Below are 27,208 nucleotides of genomic sequence, written 5' to 3'. Positions count from 1 at the left end.
GCAAATCGCCGTCCGTTTCTCCCGCTCCCAGCCCTCGCGGCCGGCGCAGCTCTCAAAAGGACCGCCTGCGCTTCTCCCATGTAGTAAGGCGCATTCGCATCGGCAAGTTCGCGGGAGGGAACGCACGCGGGCCGAATGCGACACTACTGCTGAACTGACGGCCGGCGTCTTCAGTTTGCGCAAGCCCCAGTTAGGATATGCGACAGTAGTAGACGATAATATATACGGAGTCGTAAGAGGCACGATTGGTCCCGGAAAAACTAAAGAGCAGCATGACAGTCCTTCTGTATCTGTAACACATCTGACGAGAAGCATAAAGAATTAGATATATACAGCAACAAGGTTTCGCATACCAAAAGAAAGAGAAAAAAAAATCTTTCAGTTCAAATCCGATTTCTTTTTTTCCTGAAGCAAAAGCTGCCCAAGTTGTGCACTGCGTCCGAGCATGCCTCTATCGAATCTTGATCAGACGAATCAAGCAACCACGCTTACGCACTTTTACTCAGTACAGTAACAATTTTATGCCAGCTAGATATATATAGCAAAAATAGTGTTTCGAGTGAGTCTCACGCTGTGGCCGCATGCACATGCAACGCATTGCTGTGTGCCACGTCGGGCATATAAACGAAGAGCAAGTTCCATAACGGAAATTTCCATTTCTATTTGCTTCAGGCCAAATCGCACAAATGTGCCAACGCTTAAGAGAGCCGTGGTGTTTGTTGAGCGCCCGCCTCGGGTGAAGGAAGTCGTATAGTTTAGACGCTCGCTGCCACACGTAAAATGGGTGCAGGCGATCCCCGATCTGATAATCGGCTCTGTTCCAGAGTGAATCGTTTGGGAAGGGAAGCCTGCGTAATTAAACTCCCGTCAATGTGGCTGCAAATGACCTAAAAGATTATTTTAGGCATAGTCATGGCGCCAATTTCCACGCGGCATCACAAAGCACTTCGCAGAGTACATGGATCTCTCCAAGCGTTGAGGTCACGTGCCTGCTGACCGCGCATGTGCATGGCCAGGAGCGCACTTGTGCTTACTTTATTGGTAGCTTACGTTCCCTTTGAATCACCATGCCGCTGATATTTCTAAATACGCATGTTGTGTACTTAATTTTTGAGTGTCTTGCCAAATGCTTTGGAGTTTCTTTGTTTTCTTATGTTTGTTGTTGTTGTTGCTGTCGCTGTTTATCACAGCATAGGATAGTAAGACGGGAGCAAAAAGTCGCCCAGCGGCCCACCGGCGCCACTTGGGTGGCCGCGGCTGAGATTGACGTCAGCTGGAGCGGCAGTGGCTGCCGCCGAGATGCTCGCCAGCTTGACGGGCGCGGACGCCCGCTTAATTTTATCTCACCGGCGGTCGATTTTTCTTTCTGCCCCCTCGTCCCCAGTTGTTTTGACTCGATGCGCGGCGTGGTACTCCGCGGAACGACCGACCCAAAGCCAGCTCGGAGGCCTCGAGACGCCAACTCGAGAGAACGTCGACGGTTGCAGCCGCGACAGCGCCGTTGGCTCGAAGAGACGGGAAAACGCGCTTGAAGTGTTTCGATGTGCCCTCGTGCATTACGCTGGTGGGGGCTAAGCTAACGCTATCGCGCGCGGGCCGAGCGGCGTCGACTGAAATACTCAGGCCGCCATTCGTGGATGACGCACGCAAGTATAGAGAGAAGAACCTTCTACGAGTGCGCGGTCTTAGAAAAAAAAAAATAAAAGCTTTCGTGGCAGCTCCGCAAGTAGCAAGATCTGTCGCCAGGCCCCTCCCCGATTCAGGCCTCCCGTAAAATATCTGGTTCTCCGAAACTCGGGATTCGTAGGGCTCTTTTTCTCAACATCTGCAGCTTTTGAGCAGCTACAGGAAGCCATGTAAGCAGCCAGCCGACAGGGCCGGTCATGCATGCAGTAGCCTTGGGAACCTTTAACAAATACTTGCGTGTGACCATGAGCAAACACGGGCATAGTGGCGCAGCAGCAAATGTTGTTCTGGGTGAACGGGTTGAAAGGCGAACGACCGAGGAGGGCTTACTCTCCTGACTAGGCGCCGTCAAGTCAGGTCGATCTGGCATGTAAAAAAAAAGAAAGGACCCTGTACAGAATTGTCAATAAAAGAGTACCTGCCCCTCATAATTCATGAGAAGATTCGCCGTCTCGCGTCACACAAACATAGCGGGTTTGGTGGTTGTAGTTAACACTGCTTTGGCAGCTGCCGTTTACGTTTACTTCGTCTGCAGCCTTCCACTCAGCATTCCCGCATACCAGAACGTCGTTCTTTTTTTGCTTCGGCATATGCCACTGAAAGAGCGTACGACTTTCTCCAAAGCAAAGTGCCCGCTTGTTGGTCTTTAATTTTTCCTTCGGCCTAATTTAATCCTGAAGATCATGCAATATTATCAGGCCGACAGACTCACGCTACGATAGATTCTTCAGCGAGGACTGCGTGTCTGGCACTTAAAATATCCTCCCCCACATCGCGACACGGAAGTTGTCATAGGTAACGCAAACTAAACCTTTTAACCATAAGCTTTGTGCCAGAATAACGAACACTTGCTTGTGAAAAAATTATGCCCACTGATATTTATCCAGCGCGCTTCTTTACAGTCTGATGTCCCGCCTTGCCTTAACGTCGGCGCAGATTGTCAGCTGTGTTGGTACACTTATATGTGTAATTGAAGAAAAAAAAGAACAAGTAATATTGCGGTATAACTTGTAGCGGTGTGCGTATAGTAATTCTTGAGACCGAATCGAATACGAATCGCTTAACGTATACTTTTATCATAGTTTTCAATTAATCAACGGCCTTTTTCACTATTAGTATAAAATTATGTTCGCACCCCAGTATTTCACAGCGTTGGTAAGCTTCTGCCACTAGACTGCTCATTATGAAACGTTGTTTATTAAAATAAAGAGTAGACTACCAGGAGCACATAAGCATTTTGTCCGCATACTGAAGACTCTTTGGCGAGTGAGAATGATTGCGGTTTAGTCGGCGCCGTCTGGCTCCCCGAGTGACGTAAAGCGTGCCCCACTGCGAAAGTATCGAAATGTGTCTGAAGCCGTCTTCAGAAGCCGCATGGAAAGCTGATAAAAGCTGCTCTTCTGCTCGCGGCTGGGAACAACAACAAAAGACTGACCTCTCTTTTACCCCGCAATATTTCACATAGTGGGGGTTTTCTTTGTGTCGAGACTCCTGCCCGTGAATGCGAAACTAGCTTATAATGAGTGTCAAATTTGATTACGAATATTTCGGAATACAAGCACTCCAGAAGAATAAAATAAAGTAGAGTTGTCTTCGAATGCGATTGTCTTCGTGTTCCTGATATAAACATATACCGTAACCTCGAAGAAATAAATCTTAACACATTTTTGTTAATGTTATATCTTTGTTGAGTCTGCTTGCTCGCGAAAGTTGTGCCTGCCAAAGTGCATAAACCACCTTTGCAAGAGCTACAATTGCCGCATTATCATAGCGTTCTAATTAATATTACTGATACTTTCAATTAGGAGGCATTGTGTTCCACCTGTTTATTTAATTTGTAGTTCTAACAACATTGTCTCCAACAGATAGCATTGTTTCGCCTTTTCAGTTAAATTTATGGAAGAATCGGCAATCATCTGCATCAGGAACCTAAATGTTCACTACGCTAAATAATAATATTTACTAATGAGCTTCTTATTTATTCACGTTAGGATACGGTCGCAGTTGCGGAATCGAAGCCGAAAAGTATAGTGAAGTCATACTTGCTTAGCCTGAAATCATAAGCACCGCTTTCGAGATATCCGCCCTCGAAGTGTGTTACGAAATCCGTTGGCGCTTCAGCTAAGATTTTCCCAAATACGTCAGTCAAAGTGCTCGGAATACCGTAACTGTAGCGCCAACGCACTTTTTTAGCAAATTTTAGGGATGGGTGCCTTGAAAGTGATGCTATAGTCTTATGATTTCCGCTAAACAGACGTGATTAAATGCTGCTCAGCTTCAATTTCACAATTCAAACAGATGCGTTGAAATGAATGATTATGGATCTAATTAGTAAATTTTCAATTGTGTTAATTAGGCGATTTGTCCTGCAAGTAGCGTCTGCTTCTCCAGGTAATCCACCTTAAAAAGCCGAACTGCGCTATGTGCTCAAAATGATTTTGTTGTTTGAACTGAAAAAAATAACGGTATATGCTTCTCCATTCCTCATTATAAGTTGTCTCGTGACTCTTAAGAGGAGCTTTTTTTCCTGTCGAGAGCTAGTGCACGATACCTCGGGAAAAATTGGGTACCTACATTAAGCGAACAACCTCAGAAAAAACAAACGAACAGGTGTAGCGACGCAAATATTCGGTGCACCTAATGTTCCCCGGATGAAAATACGTTTCCAGGCTCATAACAGCATAAGGCGATCCAAAGCAAGTCGCAGCTTACAAACTGAAACAGACGGCGGTAGCTGATATCCAGACAAGTGGAAGCGCTAAAGTCTTCCAGACATGTTCATTCTGGCATAAACGATTACGTCGGTCGACTTTCACTAGGTTTGTTGCGTTTAATAGAAATAAGTAAACATGTAGTGTGACATGTAACAAAGACTATATTTAACTGTTGGAAGGATATTCTTGCTTTAGCTCTTCACTTTTAAAAAAAAGATAACTTTCGAAAAAAAATAAAACTGAAAGTTCAACTGGATCTCGGCATAGAAAGGAGATGTAACAGTGTGTATCACATCAATTAGGGCATCCAAGGTGCATATTACTCATATTGCGCATACCATTATAAAATATACCAGCGGGCCGTCCGGGAGGCGGAGCGGCACCTCGAAGACACGGGACTCGTCTGGTCACCCGACAAGTCGGAGATCCTGCTCCACAGGCCGCGCAAGAAAGGACCCCTTCCGCAGGGCGTGCTAGTCGCCCGTCGTTTGTGCGTCCGCGTCACGACGAGGGAGGGGACCCGAATACCGACGGTGCTGATACAGGCGTACGCGCTCAGCCACATAGCGTACGTCGCCGCGTACGCCGACTGGAACAGGAGCGAAACCGACAAGCTGAACGTGGCGATCCGCAGGGCGTTCAAGACCACCCTGGGAGTACCCGAGTACACGCCAACCCACAGGCTCCTCGAGTTGGGCGTACACAACACGCTCGAGGAGATCGCCGAGGCGCAGAGAATCGCGCAGCTGGAGAGGCTGTCGAGCACCGTAACGGGAAGACGAAACCTAGACTTGCTCGGGATTCGATATCACGAGGCGCGTGGACTGAAGGAATCACTGCTACCGGAAGTCAGGGACGCCATACAGACGGAAAACATGCCGAAGAATATGCACCCGGTGCATGACGTGCCAAGACGTGTACGCAGGGCGGTAGCAACCCTCGAGAAGCATGGAAGACGAGAAGGCGTCCTCTTCGTCGATGCAGCCAGCTACCCGCGGCCAGTCGGTGACTCTGATGGCGACGAGGGACGTCGACCACCACCGCCGCTACAAGGAAATGTGCAAGACGAACCGCAGTTACCAGCACCACCATCACTACTACTACTACGACAAAAACGGCAGCAGCAACAACGGCAACATCGACACGGCCGGCCGACGGCGGCGACGCCCGCCTTCTCCATGGCAGTCGTAGATACAAAGGGAACGATCCGAGTCACGGCATCAGCGAGGCTGCTGTCGGCCGAAGCAGCGGAAGAGATGGCCATAGCCCTCGCGGTACTCCACGGAGGTGCGGAGGATAACCTGATCATCAGCGACTCCAAATCAGCGATTCGGAACTACAGCAAAGGTTGGGTGTCCGCGGATGTGGCGCGCATGCTCAACGCCCGGGCCGGGGACTTCGGATCCGGCACGATTACAAATAAGTCCCTCAAGTGGTTCCCCGCGCTCGTCGGGGAGCTTGGCAGTAACAACAACAACAGCCGCGACAATAATGACAACAACAATGCTAACGGCCGAAGACGCACCGACACTCCACCCAACCGCAACGAGCGCGCCCACCTCGTCGCGAGGCAGCTTACCCGCCGCGACGCAGTCACCCAGAGGGCAGCCGCTGCCGTTGTTGTGCGGGACCCCAGCAGAGGAGTGACGGCGACGGCAGCGGCGACCCTGTCTGGCGCGGCCGCAGCACAACACAAATCCCGGCGGACGGAGCTGGGGATCACGCGGACGCCGACTGCGATGTCAAGGAGTTTCCAGCAACGTACAGAGAGGTGCTTGGTCACTATAGGAAAGAACGAAGAAAATATCCACTACCCCACGGGCGCCTAGACAGGTCTCAGGCGATCGACCTGAGACGGTTGCAGACGGGCACTTTCACCAATCCCTACCACCTGCACCACCTGTGGCCCGCGCTGCACCCGTCGCCCGGCTGCCCGTGGTGCGAGCACTAACGGGCCGATATGGCCCATGTGCTTTGGGAATGCCAACGCCATGAGGAAAAAGGACAAAGAGGAAGGGGGTAGACAACAGCAGGACCCTCTGAAGCGGGGCGCCTCGTTGAGTGATGGCAAGCCGCCCTCTTCAGCGAGGCACCCGAAGACCAGGAGTGGGCCGTCCAGCGGGCCAGGGCCGTTGCCAAGGATCTCGAAAGATTTTCCTCGGGCGATGGACCCTTGGCAGCCTAGCCCCGGGCACCAACATCAATAACCATTGGACAAATAAAGCTTATTCCTACGCTATCCAATAAATTTTTATTGAAACCTTGGAAAACTGACGCAAACTAATGTAATACTAATGTAAAGTAATGTAATGTAAACTAATGTAAACTAATGTAAAGTAAAAGAGTATATTCGTTGGATATAAGTGGTCTAATAGATTAGCTTGCAGAATTACGGCATCGGTTTTCAGTGCGGAGTTACGAATTCCGTAAACATAATTTTAATTAATTAAACTCATTAATTAAAACTCATTTTAATTTTAAACTCATTAATTTCCTTGAGATGAATTCTTTCTTTAACAATGCACAACATGGATTTAGAAAATTCTTTTCCTGCGAAACCCAACTCTTGTCTTTTACCAATGACTTGTTTTTTAATGTAGATCAGCAACTTGATACTGACTGTGTATTTTTGGACTTCTCGCGAGCTTTTGATTCTGTTTCTCATGATTTACTTATTTTCAAACTTTCTCTTCTTAATATTGACCCAAACGTATTTGCATGGATTAAGGATTTTCTCTCTAACAGGACCCAGTATGTAACCGCTAATGATTGTACTTCTAGACCTTGTTCAGTTACCTCCGGTGTACCCCAAGGATCCGTACTGGGGCCCCTGCTTTTTCTCATCTATATTAATGACCTTCCTGACTGTATCTCTAACTCAATCATTAGGCTATTCGCGGACGACTGCGTCATCTACCACAAAATAACTAACCTTAATGATTCCAGTAAGCTTCAAGATGATCTGGTTAGTGTATCAAATTGGTGTAACAAATGGCAAATGCAGCTTAACACAAATAAATGCAAACATATGCGTGTCTCCTGCCGCTCTACCCCTTCTGATCCGCCCCCCTATTCTATTAATGGTACTGTCCTGTCGGTTGTTAACTCTTATAAGTATCTTGGCCTGCATATTACTAGCAATCTTTCCTGGAACATGCATGTTGAATATATCACTAACAATGCTAACCGAACATTAGGTTATCTAAGACGTAACTTTGCATCCGCTCCGACCTCACTAAAGCTTACCATGTTCAAAACGCTCGTCCGTCCAAAATTAGAATATGCGTGTGCCATATGGGACCCTGCTCATTCCAATCTCATTAATTCACTTGAAAGCATTCAGAACCGTGCAGTGCGCTTTATCCTCTCTAATTATTCACGTCATTCTACCGTAACATCCATGAAAAAAACATTAGATCTACCTGACCTTTCACTACGTCGCAAGCATTCTCGCCTTTGTCTTTTTCATAAAATATACTACCTCAATCCTTTCCTGAAAGAAAATCTCTTCACCAGACCCAGTTACATTTCCTCTCGCATCGATCATCAACACAAAGTTGAAGTGCCAACTTGCCGCACTAATTTATACCATTCATCATTTTTACCAAGAACCGCCACTGCATGGAACCGCCTTCCCGCCTCCTTAGTCACCATTTGTGACAGTACCAATTTCAAGCTTGCTGTTCAAAGTGTCTTATAGTTCCTTCACGATTTTTTATTAATTTTCTTTCGTTCTGCAAATAATAATGTACCCTACCACTCCTTTCTGTTGTGCCTGCCGGCCTTGAAAGTATGTACAATAAATAAATAAATAAATAAATAAAGTTACTGCTTCAATAGTATTATTGACCAATTTTTGGCAATATTTGTTAAAATGAGGACCTAAATAAATATATCGCTTTCACCAGTTGGTATACACTACAGGAACTATCACTGTTAAATTGAACACATTCATGGGAATTACATTCAGACAAAACCTCTCTAAAGTGTGAGGTCGGCTCCTACTCTTCCTTCATTCCTCAAAAATGTTTTGAGCTTGTTTCAATACAACATAACTTGCGTCTTGGGTACCACATCTATAATATTGTGGTTATCACGAAACTGCTACCGTTAGACGAATTCATGTGTGTCCATATTTTGTTTGTGCAATTATTAACTGTCCATGTCTCTCCCTGCCATTGTTATTGTGCTATCATAATATTTTATGCGATAACTGAAGGTTCTTTTTGTAATGCAAGAGCCATTGCAGAATGTTTACATATTGTTAGCACCAATAGAACGGAACACTAACCAATTATGTTGGGCGTTGGAAAATCGTTATACGCAGTGTGTGTTTATGTATTTTACTTCGAACACTTTCTTTTTTAAGTAGCCCACAAAATTTGCACGAATCACGTCACTACAGATAAATTATTTGCTCAGATGGACGTCATTTACAAAGAAAAAGCAATTTACTCAATAATAAAACCAATAGCCTTAATTCAATTCTTACTTACAAATCTTACGGCACACGTTTACATAGGGTAGTTGGTGGGGAATCGTCTTAAAAGCCTAGTGACGAGTTACTGCATTTGGATATAGCCGTGTAGATCAAGATAACTGCCGTCAAATTATTCTTTCGTTTTACCTGATTACGCAAGCCACACCATTATGCGTGGCTCGCGGCGCAACCGCATAATCTTTCTTGGTGCGTGTGTGCGCGCGTGCGTGCGTGCGTGTGTGCGTGCGTGTGTGTGTGTGTGTGTGCGTGTGTGCGTGTGTGCGTGTGTGCGTGTGTGCGTGTGTGTGTGTGTGTGTGTGTGTGTGTGTGTGTGTGTGTGTGTGTGTGTGTGTGTGTGTGTGTGTGTGTGTGTGTGTGTGTGTGTGTGTGTGTGTGTGTGTGTCGTTAACGATACAATTAAATTAAATTCAAAAAGTCATTGAAATCGAATCCGAAGTTGCCAAGGCGACAGAGAGAGGGTAAGAAAAAGAGGGCGTTCTTTTATTAGATCCAGAGCTCGAGTCCTGACTCCTTGATCCCCGTAATCGAGAACGTCCTCAGCGAAATTAACTATTTCCAGAGCTGAGCACTTCGCCTGGGGGCATGTGCGCGTTTTGCGTGTAATATTAACTTGAAGTCTAAGCCAGCCCCAGATTAAGGCTAGCTCTTAACGCAGCTATTACAAATGCAATATGCAAGTGTGTCCTTTGATTCGGGAAAAAAAGGTGTGGCAAGCATATAAGTGATCGCGCTTGCACACTACGCTGTTTGCTTCCGTTTGCCGCACCCTCGCGATGCCCGAACCCGAAGACTCTTGCATGAGAGCGCGTGTTTATGCGGCACCCCGTGCAAGGAGAAGCCCTGCGATAAAGAAGGTTGGGCCGACCATCTTGCGCGCAGCCGCTCCGCCCGCGTCCCGCTAAATATTGCCGACGCCAGACCGAGCGCCTCCGGGCCACGGCGCGCGCGCGGGCCACTGGAGAGCGGCGCCCCGACAGCGCCACGTGCACCATCAGCGCGCGCCGTCTCCTCTGCTGCTCGAATGAACATGGTAAGCCCCGAGTCACCGCTATCGCAAGTTTCCCATCGCGCACGTCAGAGATTATTATTATTATTATTATTATTATTAGTAGTAGTAGTAGTAGTAGTAGTTGTAGTAGTAGTAGTAGTAGTAGTAGTTTTACAAACCGTTTCATGTGGTTTATGGTGCTCGTGTTTAGATACATGAAGCTCGATAACAGTCATACGGTTAGTTGCCGCGCAGCGCCCATGCAGGAAAACAAAACTGTTTACCAGTGCTTGCTTCTCTTTTACGATCCAAAATTTCTTTATCAAACCATAATGAGATAAAAAAATAAAGCTGAAAGATGAGTATACTTGCCTTTGGCTTTAATGCCTTCAGTGACGACTTGTGCGTAATATTGTGCGTATAACGGTTTTCATCACCAAGCTGTACCGTTCTCTGAATCTGCCGATATTGTCACCAAAATTGTCTAGCGCCGTCCTGACTTGTGGCACTGTGCTGTAGGAGGTGGTAGTTCTAATTTTCATAGCTGCTTGAAGCACTGGAGGGGAAACAATAAAGCGTGGGTTGGACAGTCCCGCACTTGGTGGGTGGTGGCAGCCTGGACTGCGCACCTTTATCAAAACGCTTTCACGCGGTACGTCGCGGAAGAGACGTTTGACAGACGACAAAGAGGTCACTCAGACGGCATACTGAATAGCACGTCTCAATCCAAGACGGACAGTCCTCTAAGCGGCTGCGCTCGCATTAAAGCAGTGTTGGGTTGAACGTGGATGAATGTTGAGAGATGAGATTGCCAGTAAGAGCATCGCACGTCTGCGAACGACACTGATGCTGCTTTTGATTGCGCAGCCGCTTATACGAATCGCAAGGATATCAGCAAATTTTCATGGACCTTAGAAAGTTTTTAGTTGTGCGATTCGCTTGAGCCCACCTCTCGGACTTTCAAAATTGCATCACGACCTGTATTCACTAAGAAAGCACTTTCCCTAAAACTGTCTATAAGCGCAGGTCCCCACCAATCATGATTCTGGACATATTATTATCGAAGACAGCCGTCCAACTGCAAAGAGGGCCTGCTAACAAAAAGCTTTGTGGATTCGGCCCCTGGTCTCTTTGAAGAAACTCTCACGTGTGCTCTGATCATATAACTCTAGGATATTTCGGCGCTATTGCATAATCTTACCAGATGTTGCTGGCTGTCTATCAACAGTACTATTGGATAAGATGCGTGCACATGTGCTAGGTTTCGCTCAGTCTAACGGCAGCAGATTACTTTATTAGGTGTATGATTCTACGGCAGGCTCTAAAGACTACGTAAAGACGTCGCCCATTACTTGGAAACCTCCGGACTCGCAAAGAGACGCTCGAGTAGCTCGGACGTCGCAGGCGCTCGAGGGGTCAATGCTTCACTCGAGCGATCGCAGCGTAAGGCTGACATTCCCCGCAAGTGCGCTTGCAACGAAAGCGTCAGGCGCCTTCAAGTCTATGATTGCCCGAAAGCAAGCAGAATATATATATATATATATATATATATATATATATATATATATATATATATATATATATATATATATATAGCTTCGCAGTTAATGACAAATTCGTCCTGGTGGCGGACAAGGACGAATTTTTTCTCAACCGCGGCGCTTTCTTTCTGACTAACCGGTATAGGTTTCTTTTGTAGCTTCGAGCCACATTAGGGTGGATAAAAATTTCCCCCTTCATGAAACTTCCTCCACCTTGCGATTCCCTCAAAACTGATTTGTCTTAAAATATTGATACTTAAAAAGGCTAAAAACATATCGCCGCAGTTTAAGCGCACGTTGGAGCGTGCACATTACGTAATCACATGCAATATATGCAGAGCATTACATGACAGGCAAGGAGGAGAGAGGGGGGGGGGGGGGGAGTAGGAAAGGCAGGGAGGCTAACCCGACGCGCGTCCGGTTTGCTGCCGTGCACTGGGGGAGGAATTTGCTTGCTGCAGGCGCGCCGAAGCCTTGTAAAAAAAAGTTGCCGAGCTGCAATAGCCATTGTGCAATGAGTTGAACATTCATGTTCAGGCTGAAGGTCCCCATTCAGGAAAACCTTGAAACAGGTTTAGTGACAGTTCACACTACACATAAAAGCCCGCCTACCTCTAATGCCACCACAAACGACGAATCAGAGTTGCGTATTTAGCGCGAAAGGCGCGAATTGCCAATGTTAATTGACAGCATTGCAAAGTTTCTCGCCTGTTGGCACAGACGCAGGTCATCGGGAACTCAGCGGTGCCATAGTTGCTGGCGCCGCCATGACCGGCACTGACAGCGAACGGCCGAGCCCTACGTCCCGGGGCCCGGTGCCGCCGCCGCAGCTGCTTGTGGTGAGCCCGATGCACGTGGTAACGCTGACGAGCCGCCGGTCCTGGGGCGTGCGCATGGCCCAGCGGCTGCACACCATCTCTCAACGATGGTTCGCGCACGTGCTCCTGCTAGTCCTGCTGGCCGCATATGCAGCGCTGGGGGCGTTCGCATTCCGCTGCCTCGAAGGCCCGTACGAGGCTCGCGCAAAGGCGGGCCTCCACCAGGTGAGCTCGTGTAAAAGACGCGATTCCGTCTACGAAACGCGTTTTTCACTCTAACTAGGCTAAGATTTCTTTTTTTTTTTTTTTGGAAGGGAGGGAGGGAGCGATGTCTCGCAGGCAAACAGGGCTGACAAGCAGTGCGTGCTGTGGAATTATTCACAGCATCTGTCACTATCCGCTTGAATCGCGCAAAGGCACTCTATTTCTGCGAATGCATCTGCGACCAATATGAGAATTACAGTGCTTTAGTTTTGGTGGCCTATCTTATAAGATTATTGCCCTTGTTCTTCTGTTCGTTATCGCCTTTATTTTTTAGTGAGAGAGAGGGAACCTTCACGTATTATCGTATAGGCTCATGCAAGGGCCTCACCCGTATAAGGGACGCGCCCCCAACTTGGAAGCCCAATATTATGGGAAAAAAAATATCCATCGGAGAAGCAGTCACGTTCGGCGACTTTCCTCCACCTCACGGGCTTCCGCAGAACTGATTTGAAATGTTCAGTGTCCCAATTCCTCGAGTTGTCGATTAATTCGCCCTCGCTCTGCGATCGGCTAGCCTCTTGGTTAGCTCAAATGGTAGAGAGACCGCCTCGGAAAGGCGTTGGTCCCGGGTTCGATTCCCGGACCACGACAAATTTTGCTCCAGCTGCGAGGTTTTCTTCCGGAGGAACCCGTATGAGTTGCCTTTGTAGCTTCGTGCTACAATTTGGGTGAGTGCCAATTTTTCCGTTTCAAGTCATTATTCATGGGTGGGAGTTGAGTCAACGACAAGGTTACGAGAATAAAATAGTAAAAAGGAGCTATAATAACTATGAAATACAAAAGACAACTGTAAGTATGTCCGTTGATATCAATGCCGTAGAAGAATAAAGAAACACCGCCCCTTCCAGCCCGTGAGGATAGTCGAACAGCGAAGCTGTGTTAGTTGCACCGAGTATTACACCATGCAAGTCAAACTTCGCAAGCAGTCTATATTGTAGATCTTTTGTTTCACCATTCTTTCACATCAATTTCGCTTTTGCGTGATTCGCGTGGTGAGTATGCTTTAGGAGTTTTTTTGCAATTGTTCCTTTTTTTTTTGCGCGTGACACAGGCCCTACGACGACGAGCCCGTTCACGGGCCAAGTCTCGCTGACGCTCGCGGTAGGCAGATTCTTCCTCAGGATTACGCATTGCTCGTGGTCTTCCCATAGTCGTAGCGGGCATGTAATGTGCGGAACCACTACTCCAAAGCTCCGTATATTGAGCGCAAAGCCCACCACTAGAGATGCGGGTGCTGCAATCGTTTTGACGATTGGCTGGATTGGTTTGATGATTGACGTGGCTGCCGGCCCTTGCTGGCGCAAGAAGTGCCGGCAGCCACGCGCTCCTAGTATCGCGTTTCAATCGCTAGGCACTGTTCGTTGGCCGCAAACCGCCAGCATCACATTTGTTTCTTTTCCGGCAGGGTGGACTTAATCGTCGATAAACATGCTGCCGAGCTGGCTCGATCGCGTCGAAATGCACTGTGTGATAACTGTATAAGATTCGCGTATAAGATAGCATTCTCATAGAGAGAAAGAGGTCACTCCAACCCCTTTTCTCCCGTTGAGCTCTCCTTTTCCTCTCCCGCTAGGTCACGTGGCCCTTTTTATCGATGTCTGACAACGTCGCAACAGAGTGGGCATAAATAGCTTCGCTGTAAAAAAAAAAGAACAAGAAAATGAATACGGCCATAGAAACTACTCGCATGTGAAGAAACAAACTTGCAAAGCAAACGTATCATTCTCAATTGCAAAAAGCTTAATATTCAATTGAGGCTCTTGGGCTAGCCGCACTGACCCCCGTATTCAGAAATGCAACTTAAGTTGAAGCCCATGCTTGACTTGATTTAAGTGACGCCTATCGTGAACGCGCCGAAGGAAACGCAGTGAGCATCTTTGGGCACGTTAACGCCAGGCGTCATCTAATTCAAGTCAAGCATGGGTTTCGAGTTAAGTTTCATTTCTGAATACGGGGGTCAGGCTCCCAATTCATACTTTATCCCTGCAATTCCCAGACACAGCTCCACATCATGAAAAATTCGAACAACTTGGTCACCTTGATAAGTAAAAAAAATCAATGAAGTACTATTTTAGTGTAGCCTAATGAGCACAGTAAATAATTGACTATGGAAATTGGTTTGTTGAACAATCCATAGCTAACTCTCTTCGGCGTATCGAAAACTATGGCTATGAGTTTAGTAGCCCGCGCTTAAATCAGAATTTTGAGGTATACGCTGTGCACTATACGCTGGGGCTTACAACATATACACTGGGCATTTACAGCGTCATCTTGACGAACTGTGGGCGAACACCGTAACAATCCTTCTTAGCCGGTTCAAGTTCATCTGGCTCCTTTGATGCTCCCCGTCGTGCGCAGCACTCAAAGGCTCCGAACAACGGCGTAACTTAGCCTTGGTCCAGGTGCGTCGGCTGCTCGTGGAGGAGCTACGCCGGAGCTGCGGGATGGCTGACGAGTTCCGGTGGCGGCGGCTGGCCCAGCGGCGCCTGCAAGAGTACGAGGCGCAGATGCGCGCTCTCTGTCAGGCCGGCGTCACGACGGACGCCGAGCGTCAGCTTTGGACATTCTGGGGAGCCATGTTCTACTGCGGAACCGTCTTCACCACCATCGGTGAGCGGCGCGCGTCGGTGGGAGGTCGCCGTTCACAGTTGGTTGCCACCCGTGTGTAGCTGCGTATAGAATAATAGTAACCGAGAAAACAAACAACCAATCTGGCCATGCGCGATCATCTCCCGCTACAAATGGACGCAGCCGCAGGCATCGCGGTCATCGGAGTGGAGGGTCGTGCATGCTCGCGGACAACTTTCGGTGAGTGGCAATGAAACCAAAGCAAAGCGCGCTCAGCAGAGAGCGCTTCTAATAATAATATTTGGGGTTTTACGTGCCAAAACCACTTCCTGATTATGAGGCACGCCGTAGTGGAGGACTCCGGAAATTTTGACCACCTGGGGTTCTTTAACGTGCACCTAAATCTAAGCACACGGGTGTTTTCGCATTTCGCCCCCATCGAAATGCGGCTGCCGTGGCCGGGATTCGATCCCGCGACCTCGTGCTCAGCAGCCCAACACCATAGCCACTGAGCAACCACGGCGGGTGAGAGAGCGCTTCTGAAAAGGGTCCCGTGTTTTCATGCACCTTTGTTTAAGCTCGGGAAGAGGAAACATTAACACCTTATGAACAGCAGTTAAATAGGACAAAACACCCCGCTCAATGTAAAAGCTTAGTTATTTTGCGGCTTTTCCTCTCCGCGTCCGGGCAAACGCGATATACAATCGCACGTGGAGAGAGAGAGAATAAACATCTTTATTAGGTAAATGCGGCTTTCTAGAGGCGTCCTCATTGCAGAATGCCTTGAGCTCGGGCCGCGTCCTGGGCCCTCGCAATCAGCCCGTTGCTGATCCTCTAGGTCGGAGGTGGCCAAGGCTCTCTCCCAAAGCTCGTTGGTGGTAGGTACGTCGATTCAGCGTCTCTTCCGAGCAACCAAAGCACTGTCAAACGCTGGCGGTCTACTTGGCGCGGTAACACATGTGCAGAAGCCCCGCCGTCGTAGCTTTCCCTTGATTGCCACAGAAAGTTGTTCGCGAGTGTAGAGGGCTCGGAAACAGTCTATCATGCTCCGGCCGCGGTCATTCGATAGTAGCTAGCGCGGCGCTTTCCAGAACATTTAACCGCCTTATGCGTCAGCTTGGGTCTTTTCCTGTTCTATTTTGGTGATGACGACGACGATCAGCATATTCAGCTGTGTGAGTTCACGCCCTCTAAATAGTTATCGCCCGCTACGCCTTTTATCAAGTAGCCTACATTCTTTAAAAAGTTTGCAACGTTTGGAGCTGGTCGAAAACGATAATCGTCATCTGTCTTGCCCGCATTTCCTTTCTTCAACGCTGCGAGACCGGTACTTCCAGGTCACGAACGGCATGCGCGTTATCATCGTGACATAGCATTCTGGACAGGAAAGTAGCGAGCACTGAGTTCTCAAGAAAGGAAACGCAAGCATGGCAGATGACGATTATCGTTGTGGGGCAAGATGTGCCCCAAAGGGTGCAAACCTTTTAAGAGTCTACAAGCGAGCTGCGCGAATTCTTCGGAGCGTCCGCACATATGACGGGCAACTTACAAAACTGAAAATCTAAGTCGCACGCTTTTCATAAAATTGAACCACGGATTTTCTGGAGCACTGTATTCAGCTGGCACACCATCGCCAGATTCACGAAAGCTCGTGCCTTGCATTTACCGTGCCTCGCGAGGAGCGGGGCATTGAACCCACAAAACGCGCGTCCTGGCTCACTATTTTCGCCTTAGTAGACATCGTTTCGTATTTTTGCGAGGCAGCCAGAGCAAGAGCCCAGCCAATCGGGCCGAACTCCGACGCGGCCTATTCAAATACATTCAAAACGCATAAACGCTTTTCTGAGATAACCCCTGGACCAATTTTCATGAAATGTGTTGCATTTGAGAGAGAAAGTAAAATTCTAGTCACCGTTGGAAGCGGAATTTCGATTTAGGGCGTGCATTTTGTTAAAAAGGTTTTTCATAAATTCGAAAGATTGAAAATAATAGAAGCACGAAGTTTAGAAATTAATAGCTGTGCATCAAGAACAGATATTACGGTTCTGTAAAAGGCAGCCATTAGATCATTGAAAGCGGACAAATTCGATACGTCATTTACGTGAATTTGTTACGTTGTGTACAAGGGTTCTGCAAAAGCTGTATTCTCATTTTACTAAGTTTCTTTAGATGCATAGGTAACATATCAATTTTCTCCGCTTTAGATGTACTATTAGTTGCAATTCACAGAATTGTGATATCATTTTTCATTGATGAGTTACACAGTTGTAAACTTGATAGTTTCGTTTTCTGAAATTTTTCGATCTTGGCCAATTTTTAATAAAAAATTGATGACCTACATAAAAAAATCGAAACCAACAGTCACTAGATTTTAAGTTCTTCTTCTAAATGCAACAAGCCTCGCCAAATTTGGTGCAGTGGTTACCAAGAAAAACTCATTCTCCTTTTACACGTGTTTAGATAGGAGCAACCGAGCAAAAGCTTCTTGTCATCCTTGGCGTGAGGGGAGTATTAGCGGCGAGAATTTGGAGTGGCGCCCTCTCGCGAGTGACGTCACGGCCAGGGCGCCGCTCGCTCCGGCTCGCTCGTTCCCTTGGTGCATGCTCGTGGTATTGGCGGCTCGTGCCGTACTTATAGAAGAATATATTGGTTTATTTCTGCTGCCATGCCTGAACCGCAGTTTGTTCTTCAAAACCGCGTGAACCGGAAAAATTTGCGACTTGGATATCGCAAGCTATGCACCGCTGAAGGGGTCTACTGTTCCTGCGATGCACATATGCGCTGTGTCTGCCTATAAATGTTGCTTAAAAAGAATGTCTGCAAGCTCAACACGCGAAGTTATGATTGATGCTCCTCTAAACACTTAACATTCTCTTATAACTTAGTTGTGAGAGACATCGCATTTTACATGGAAGGAAACCTTGATATTTGGTGTCAACATTATAAAATCGTGTTAGAAGGAAGCTTTCATCATGATTCTTATTACTCTGGTGAGTTTTAGTCAAATGTGGCAACTGTATTAAGGCCTAACAGGAAGAGTTAGGCGCGCATTTTTTGTGAGAAGGCTTGGTACTACTTTCACCGTTCTCGGGAACAGGCACCCAGAAACGCATTGACTGTTAGTACGACGGCGCATGATGTATTGTATATATGTACTTAGCGAATACCATAACAGCAATCACATGAAATAAAATTTCGTGGTTAGGATCGAGAACCAATCAACTGCAAGCGATGAAATGTGTCGTAATGGCCATCGCGCTGTAGTGCCTCGATGGCACTCGAGGCACTACAGCGCAGCTTAGGCCACCTTGAAATGGAAAATTCAAACACATTCTGCCTCACCATGTCTCGATCCTGCGTTGTTTAATTATACAAACTGAAAACTATTCGCTTCGTCAGTACGTACAAGAAAACCTCGCATACCCGCCTCATAAAGAAGACACCACAAACCTCACATGAATTCACTTGACTTTTGACCTCCACTGGGGAACAATGATATCTTCAATATGTGCCACACTACTAATGAATGAGGCTTCGGCTTCTTGCTGGCTGCAGCGAAACGGCGCAAAAACATATTTCGCTCAAATATTTGGTCCGAGCAACCTGTGTCAGTTCTCCAAAGAGGTGCGCCATGTCTGTTTCTCAAGCAAGAAGCACCAGTAAATTGCTCAATTGAGCATAACGTGTAGCATAAGAAACGGGAATAAATATTGGTACATTCCTTTCCGTGTGCTGCAAAGAGCTGTAAGCCTCAGTCAGTTTTGCTCCAAATTACCCCCACTTAAGTTTAACCGGTGCAGAACGGTCTTTTTAGAAGCATTTCAAAACGCAAGTTGTGCTGGCAGAATCTAAACTGCAGTGTTAGTTAAGTCCTCGTGTTACTATCGAGCATTTCTGTGAAGAAATAGAACCATTCTATATTATTCCATGGACTACTCGTCGTCAGCAAACATCTTTTAGTGGGTAAAAATCAAGATAAATATTGTACAAGTCATATATAGCCAGCGTTTGATAGTGACAAGCATGTTGCACCAAGGTGGGTATGAAATACTAACTGGATTCTTATGTGCTGTGCTTTTGCGTCCATGCTTTTACTATTCACGTGAGCTACGGCTGCAAAGTGTAGACCCGCGCATTAAAAACCCGTAATGGCTGGTCTGAGCTCCCTCGAATGGCACTATAAAAATTATGGGGCTTTACGTGCCAAAACCACTTTCTGATTATGAGGCACGCCGTAGTGGAAGACTCCAGAAATTTTGACCACCTGGGGTTCTTTAGCGTGTACCTAAATCTAAGTATACGGGTGTTTTAGTATTTCACCTCCATTGAAATGCGGCCGCCGTGGCTTGGATTCGATCTCGCGACCTCGTGCTCAGCAGCCCAACACCATAGCCACTGAGCAACCACGGCGGGTGAGTGGCACTGTAGCGTTGCCTTTGAGAAATATATTGTTCTCTAGGAAATAAGTTCCTTGATTACATTTTTACGAACGCAGACTTCGTAAAAGATATATTTGAGAGGCCCGTCATAAGTATACAAGCATAGAGAATGACAGCGAACAAACTGAAACACTGCAGAAGGCGCGCGGGCGCCGCCCGAAATGCAGCAGACGACTGGTGCGAGTCGGTGCCCTAACGTCACGCGAGCGCCGCTCGCAGCGCCCTTCTAGGTCGTTCTCGGGGCTAATAGAAGGAGCGTCGGACTTTAGGCTGCCCTACCTTCGGGATCGCCACACATATTTAGGCTGCACTATCTTCGGGATCGGTCCGCGAAATAGACTAGAAACGTGGAAACCCGATACGGAAAAGTGTAGATAATTCGTTAAGAAAAACGTTGACTTTAAGGAACGTTACATACACATGCGCGCCAAAGCACAAAAAAAAAAAAACGAAGCCACCTGAAGAATACACGCAGGTTGTCCTGTCTGCACTGCTAACGCTTGTCAGGACGAGTTCGCCGGCTGCAGCACGTCGAGTGCATGCCCGATGGCGTGCGGCGTAGAAGAAACTATTGGGGTTGTTACACTCTATCAGACTGAGGGACGGCGCTATGACAAAAACGCACTGGGCACCGAGAATGGAGAAAAAAGGTATACAGAGTGCGCGCGGCGTCCAGTCTGGCCGTTGTTTCAGACGCCCAACAAAGGAGGAGTTTTAAGCAGAGTGGGGAGGGCCATTTTAGATGCGTCGAAAAATTTGCCACCTCGAGTCGGGCCTCTGATTCTTCTGGCGCAGATTGCAGCGGGATGCGAGCCACAGGAAGCTGCCAAACGTGACAGCCGGGGCGCACTTCCGAGCGCCGGCCGGTTCAATTTTTTCCTCGGGGCGCACTTCCGCCGGAAGTGTGCAGCGAGAACAATGCGAACGGCCAAGTTGTCCGGGCAAACGCGTGCGCATACGCAGCCTCGGCTTTCGCTCAACCCTGCGGACCGCTGCGGCGATTGCCAGAGAAATTGGGGCCGCTCGCGAGGCACGCAGCATAAGCAGAGAAAATAACGACCCGGTAATGGACCGGCGAGTTCTGGCGCGTGGCGCTGAATGTCGCTTCCCTTGTTAACGTCGACGCCGGACATCAAAAAACTATAACCGGCTGCCGGGAGTCCGTGCGATAGAAGGAAGGACAAAAAAATCGCAATGTCCAGTTCACACGGCAATTGGAAAAAGAAAGTAGGGTAATTTTTTTTTCTCTGGAAGAGAATTTAAGCACAAATAAGGTAAACAAACATTTGGCAGCAAACCTGAAGGCACGGAAGGGAGGACGTCCGGGCGACCTGTCTAAGGCAGGAAAAAGCGCGCGGCGCTGCAGTGCGAAAAGCGCTTCGCTCGACTGTCATTGACTCGGTGCACATGTGTCATTCGCATCGGCACTACGCTGATGCGGTATTTAGAGCGGTACTTATTAATGACAGTTTTAGGAGCGACATTTCTGAAAGTCATTGCCACGTGAAGAGTAGTGACGATGGCATGACTTTTGAGTTTTGGAGAAAAGCTCGAACTATTTCGCTGTTCGGCTTTATGTGCGCGTTTACTACGTGAGCTGTGCACCTAAAATTGGAGCGCGGCCAATCGTGATCGTTTGCTAAAAGAAAGCTTCGCGGCCACCCGTACCCTAAGCGATCGCGTGAAATCACTCGTTGCGAGGATGATAAAGGAGCGAGTATGTTTGAGGTAAGAGTCGAGTCAGCCACGACTTTCAAACTTTATTCCAGCATCCTGGATGCTGACGGCCGTGATTAAAAAGCCATTACACGAGCTTGGCTAGGAGCATGGCCCAGCAAAAATGGCAGGCTCAGGTAGATACAGCCCAGCAAGATACCTGACGCAAACAACAAAAGAAAAAAAAGTGCAACATGAGCAAAACAATTATCTGTAACTTCAGTCAAACTTCAGTAACTTCAGTAACACGTAACTTCGGTCACAAAGCTGGATCGAACCAAGGTAATGTTGTTTGCCGTCGCTTGGAGATACTCAGATTATTTTTTGCAGTCCACCTAATTACATAATTATTCCTAATTAATTAATCAACTTCTCAAATATTATAATTCGATGAAAAGTTCTAATGAGAAAATTGTTGAGCAACATGAAAAACTCCCGATGCAGCTTTCTGTTGCTCAATTCGTGCTACGTAAAAGTGTTTTTCTGCGCGTGGAAGAAGCCCGCGAATACATTTCGCTTACCAGCGTGCCTTGCAAAATCCTTGAACACATAATATTTTCCAATCTTGTCTCATTTCTCGAATCCAACTCTTTCTTCACTTAATTTCAGCATGGGTTTCATAAAAACTACTCCTGCGAAATACAACTAATATCGTTTATACATAACATTTCTTCCTCTTTAGACAAAGGCCAAGTCATTGACTGTATCTTTCTAGATTTTTCGAGAGCGTTTGACGAGGTGCCTCATCACTTACTGCTTCTTAAACTTAGTACTCTTAATATTGACCCTAATATTCTGAAATGGATAGAATGTTTTCTAAACAACCATACCCAGTTTGTAACAGCTAACGATTCTGCATCCCCGCACTGCGCCGTGAAGTCAGGTGTTCCTCAAGGCTCAGTCTTGGGACCGTTATTATTCCTAATTTATATAAACGACTTACCTGCCGTAGTTAATAGTTCTATTAAACTTTTTGCCGACGATTGCGTTTCATACCGTGATATAACTAATGAACATGATAACTTTATGCTTCAGACAGATCTAGATAACATTTCAAGGTGGTGCTCGCAATGGCTAATGTTCTTAAACCCGACTAAATGCAAAATTATATCTGTCTCGCGTCACTCAAACTCACCAACTCCTTTCGGCTATATTATCAATGGAACCAACTTTGAGCCCGTGACTTCCTATAAATATATTGGAATCCAGCTAAACAGTAACCTTTCGTGGCATGCGCACATCGAACATATCACGAACAATGCAAACAGATCTCTTGGCTACATTCGCAGGAATTTTTCTAAAGCCCCACCCCATTTGAAGTTATTGTCCAATAAAACACTAATTAGACCGAAGCTAGAGTATGCGTCATCTGTCTGGGACCCTGGTCAAAAAACATTAACAGATACCATAGAGTCAGTTCAGAACAGGGCAGCACGTTTCATCCTTTCAGATTATTCCCGCAGAGCTAGCGTTTCTTTAATGACGTCAAATCTTGGCCTTATTGATTTGCAGCTTCGAAGAAAAATTGCCCGTCTCTGCCTTTTTCAAGCAATCTTTTACCAAAATAATTCGCTTAAACAAGACTTCATTTCAGAGATGTCGTCGCGTCTTGATCATCGGTTTAAAGTGTTCATTCCTTTCTGTCGCACAAATGTTTTGTCCGATTCATTTATGCCAAAAACCAGTGCCGAGTGGAACTGCCTTCCCCCCTCCATCGCATTCATCGAGGAGGCATCATCTTTCAATATTGAAATAACTGATTAAGTTTTGAATTTATCACCTAAATACTAAAAATTCTTTGAACGTGTTGTATTTCTGTATTATTGTACCCACCCCTTCTGTAACGCCCTTCTGTGCCCTGAGGGTACTGTAAATAAATAAAATAAAATAAATAAATACACGCGAACTTTCCGCGCGACTGGCCACTCGAGGCACTTTGCGTGTATTCGCGGGCTCCTTTCACGCTGGGAAAAACGCTCTTATGTGGCACGTATTGAGCAGCCGAAAGCTGCATCGTGACTCGGCGCGGCATAGGCCAATCGCGTGAGGCGAAACTGAACGCAAACTGAACGCGCGTTTCGAACGACGATCTCCGATCGCGCCCCAGTTGGGCGACGCCATCAATAATTTTCTCGTGAATCAAGCAACTGACACAGCCTCGTCAGATATATCCGTTTATTTAGATCAACAAATAAGAGGTATCTTTCATCCTGTGACATAAACTGAGATTTCGTCGATAATTAGAAGCTTGAAAAACAGTAGTAGTAGTGACATCGATGGTATCCGGATACGGCCGGTGAAGTTAGTTGCCGATATTTTAGCACCAATTCTTGTGCACATATACAAGTCCTGTTTAGCTGCTTCCGTTTTTCCGATTAAAATGCAGATTGCGAAAGTAGTAATGTTGCATAAAAAGGGTGACCGCAATGAATTAGGAAATTATAGACCTGTATCTGTCCTGCCAATTTTTTCAAATGAACTTGAGAAGGTAATACACATCAGGATATCAAAGTTCGTTGAAAATTGCGAATTGTTCACAGAGTGTGAATTCTGTTTTCGCAAAAATAAACCTGTGGAACTGGCATTACTTCAACGAAAAGAATACATTCTCACGCAGTTTAAAAAGAAATTTATAACGGTTGGTCTGTTCGTTAGTTACACTAAGGAATTTGATTTAGTTAACTACGAACTTCTAATAAAAAGCTTAGTCACTATGGCATGCGGAGTTCTACACTGGAGCTAATAAAATCATACCTATGCTATCGGCAACAAATCGTCCAAATAGATAAGTCAAAGTTAATGATTATGAACGTACCTTGCGGAGTTCCGCAGGGGAGTATATTAGGTCTCGCATTGTTTATTTTACATATTAATGATGCGGCTTCAAGTTGCACTCATAACAACTGTGACTGCCCAGAAATTTTGTGCAAGCTTGATGACGCTCGCCTCCTGATACGTCGCCACCTACTTAAGCAGCATCCAGATCAGCGTGTCGCAAATGGAACGTTCCCGCCCCGTGTTCGTGGTCGAGGCTTGCCTCGTCGCGCTAGAGCACAACTGCTCAAGCTGAGGGTTGGTTGCGTGAACGTGCACGAACGTTTATACAGACAAGGGCGTGTGGTAAGTCCATTGTGTGCGTCTTGTGGCTGCTACGAGACACTTCAGCACCTTATATTTGAGTGTCCCGCTTTCAGTGCGCAGCGCATGTCGCTAGTGAGAAACCATCATCTCCTTGGCCTGCGGTGTGCGACACTCGAGGAATGTTTATACCCCAGTGGTTGTGCACTTAAACGTGATCAGGCCCATCGCGCCCTACTAACCTTTCTATAGTTAACTAACTTAAGTTCACATTTGTAGTGTGAACATTCAACATGCTGTAGTAGCATGACCTTCAGTGACCGGCCCTACTGTGTGTGATCTGTACTGTGTCCTAACGTTTCTTCCTTTGAAGATGGGAGGTGGCGGGTTCAAACACCTTGTAGTGTATATTGTGAACCGACTACCGGTGAAACGGTAATTGCGTGCAGCTATACTTGGCGTCTCATCGTGGAGCGTACAATTAGCCGCATAGCGAACTAGCCATGGATGTGATTGATAATCGTGGAGGCTGTTCGACGCGGCGTCACTTTAATTCCGGCTGCAGAGTCGAAACTCGGCAGAACAACGTGCGTAGTGTACTGTGTTCTACTTTAGTCTTTAGATTTGTGCTGTTGCTCTTTCTTTCCTCTTTCCTCCCTTCCTTCCTATCTTCCATTTCTGTGTTGCTGTCACCTCCCTTCAGAAGAGTAGGCAGGCATTGCGCCCCTTCCGGTGGCAGTTGCCAGCCTGCTCCTCGCTTTCCCTTTCCTGTTAACTGTGTATATGTGTATATGTGTTCAAAACAAATAATAATAATAATAACCTTATAAACATCTGTAAAGGCACAGTAGAAAAATTAGCAGTATGCTCCTTATTTAATGGCATGAAAACTATTCAGAGCAAGAAAAGACTATTATTTTTATACCAAAGAACAAAGAACTCCCTCTACATGTAGATATAGCGTTAAAAGGCCGTAGCATTGAACTTGTTCATCATTTTAGGTGCCTAGGCATGGTGTTTTCTGCAAATATGCCCATGTAGATCTTCTAATCCAAACGATTGCTCACATAACAGGAATAGTTGGCCGCCTCAAGCACCTTCTCTCGACACAGGTAAAAATTACTTATCTCTAATTCCTTGTTTTACCCCCACTTGATTTACCATGTACTAGTCGGAGGCACCGCGACGCTTTCTAGCATGCAAAAGAATGCATATAATGCAAAAGTGGTTCATTCGATACGCTTATAATACTCCTTTTGGGAGATCAACTGCTCATTTATTTATCAGTGCTCGTATCATTAGAATCCACCCGTTGTACCACTATAGATTAACTGTGAGATTTAAATTTTGTATTAAAGGAAACTTAGAAAAGAGTGATTTCTCGTTTAGAGAAGAAAAAACAGGGTTATCGGACAAAGAGAGGCGAAATACGGATGGCACCAACCGTGCGTTTAAATTCAGGAGTGCAACGCTTGTGCTATACGTTGCCATCTCATCTCAACCCCGCTATGAGTCTATTAATTTCAATTTGTTTCCTTGCGCATCAAGCAAACTGCGCTTCAATATGGTAAGCGTCAGAGCATAATTTAGTAGTATACATACTTTGCGCATTGTGATTATACTTGCCACACTGCTACTTTAACGATGTCATCTCTAATTACACGTTTGTTTTGATGTGATTTTTATTTGTATGTTTACTTTGGTGCAATATATAATTATGTCTGTGCTGTTGTGAACCCTTGTAATGGGGGCAGTGGACTGGTCAAGCTGCCGAATGACAGCCTTTATCCGCCACTCCTCTGTCTGTTTGTGAAAGAGGCGAAATAAAATTGATTGATTGATTGATTGATTGATTGATTGATTGATTGATTGATTGATTGATTGATTGATTGATTGATTGATTGATTGATTGATTGATTGATTGACAGGCTTATATAAGAGTAACCCACTCTAAAGAAAATGCCTGAAACCCTATGAGTACAGTATTTAAGGCAGTATTTCAGCAAGTGCATTCAATGACATATGTTCCATGACATCCAGCCATTTACTGTCACGGGTCTACTCGCAACAGGCAGTGAGAGTAGACCTCACCACTCTACTCTCACCTACTCGGTCTACGTCACCAGACCCCTCACCAGTCTACTCTCAACACACGGTGATAGTAGACCGCTTCGGCTCTTGCCCTGGCCAGAATGGCTCCCCGTTGTACGTGACGTCACAGACGCGATTACATCCTTCATTGCGCATCAAGGATTCGGGGAACTTAGCTGATCAATCAGCGCAGGCAACATTGGCGCGTTGCGCTAGTATTCAAGACTTAGAGGGCCAAGTGGGCTCTTACCTTGTTCAAGCTGCAGTCGTAACGAATTCATCGGATCCGTGCGTCACAACGAGCCCTGATTCACTAGTCGAGAACTCGCATTAAGATAACGTTTAAGGTTAAGATAACAACAGCAGCGAAACATTCCTTCCACCACTCAACTTTGCTTCACTGGGACACTTCTTCCGGGTAACTCCGCCCTGCCACAATTCTCCCAGAAATTGAAGCAGCTGTGCTCCACACGCAACGAATGGCACATTTTATCAAGTCAGCGTTGTGCGTAATGAAGCGAGCTTCGGTGCTGACTGCAAGACCCTCTGAAGTGGACGAAAGGCCCCATGTGCTACGCGATGCCTCGCGCATTGTATTTCGGATCCCAATGAGGCCGTCGCACCCTTCACAAGCAAGTGCTCTCTGTCCGATCTGTGCGAATTCGAAGCCATCCTTTACCAGTGAGAGGCGATCAGGTGAAGAGAAATGTCGGCAGTTAAGCAGCAGCCGTTAGGAACGAGTGAATACGGACCCGGCGTGACAGGTTCTGCTTCGTAAGGCAGTCATGTGGTACCATCCGACAA

The 27,208-nt window shown here is 46.6% G+C and overlaps 1 protein-coding gene across 1 annotated transcript in view; it reads left to right on the top strand.

Moving 5' to 3' along the window:
* Nucleotides 1-27,208, top strand: part of LOC142565778 (TWiK family of potassium channels protein 18-like) — a 199,977-nt gene that overhangs the window by 93,658 nt on the left and 79,111 nt on the right. The window contains exons 2-3 of the mRNA XM_075676308.1: nt 12,151-12,473; nt 14,915-15,122. Of these exons, the coding sequence (XP_075532423.1) occupies nt 12,151-12,473; nt 14,915-15,122 (531 nt within the window). The remainder of the gene's footprint in view (nt 1-12,150; nt 12,474-14,914; nt 15,123-27,208) is intronic.

Source organism: Dermacentor variabilis, unplaced genomic scaffold (genome assembly GCF_050947875.1).
Source record: "Dermacentor variabilis isolate Ectoservices unplaced genomic scaffold, ASM5094787v1 scaffold_12, whole genome shotgun sequence".
In the NCBI taxonomy this organism is placed as follows: Eukaryota; Metazoa; Arthropoda; class Arachnida; order Ixodida; family Ixodidae; genus Dermacentor; species Dermacentor variabilis.
The sequence above is the reverse complement of the archived record's forward strand: the minus strand, read 5'-3'. Positions and strand labels throughout refer to the sequence as shown.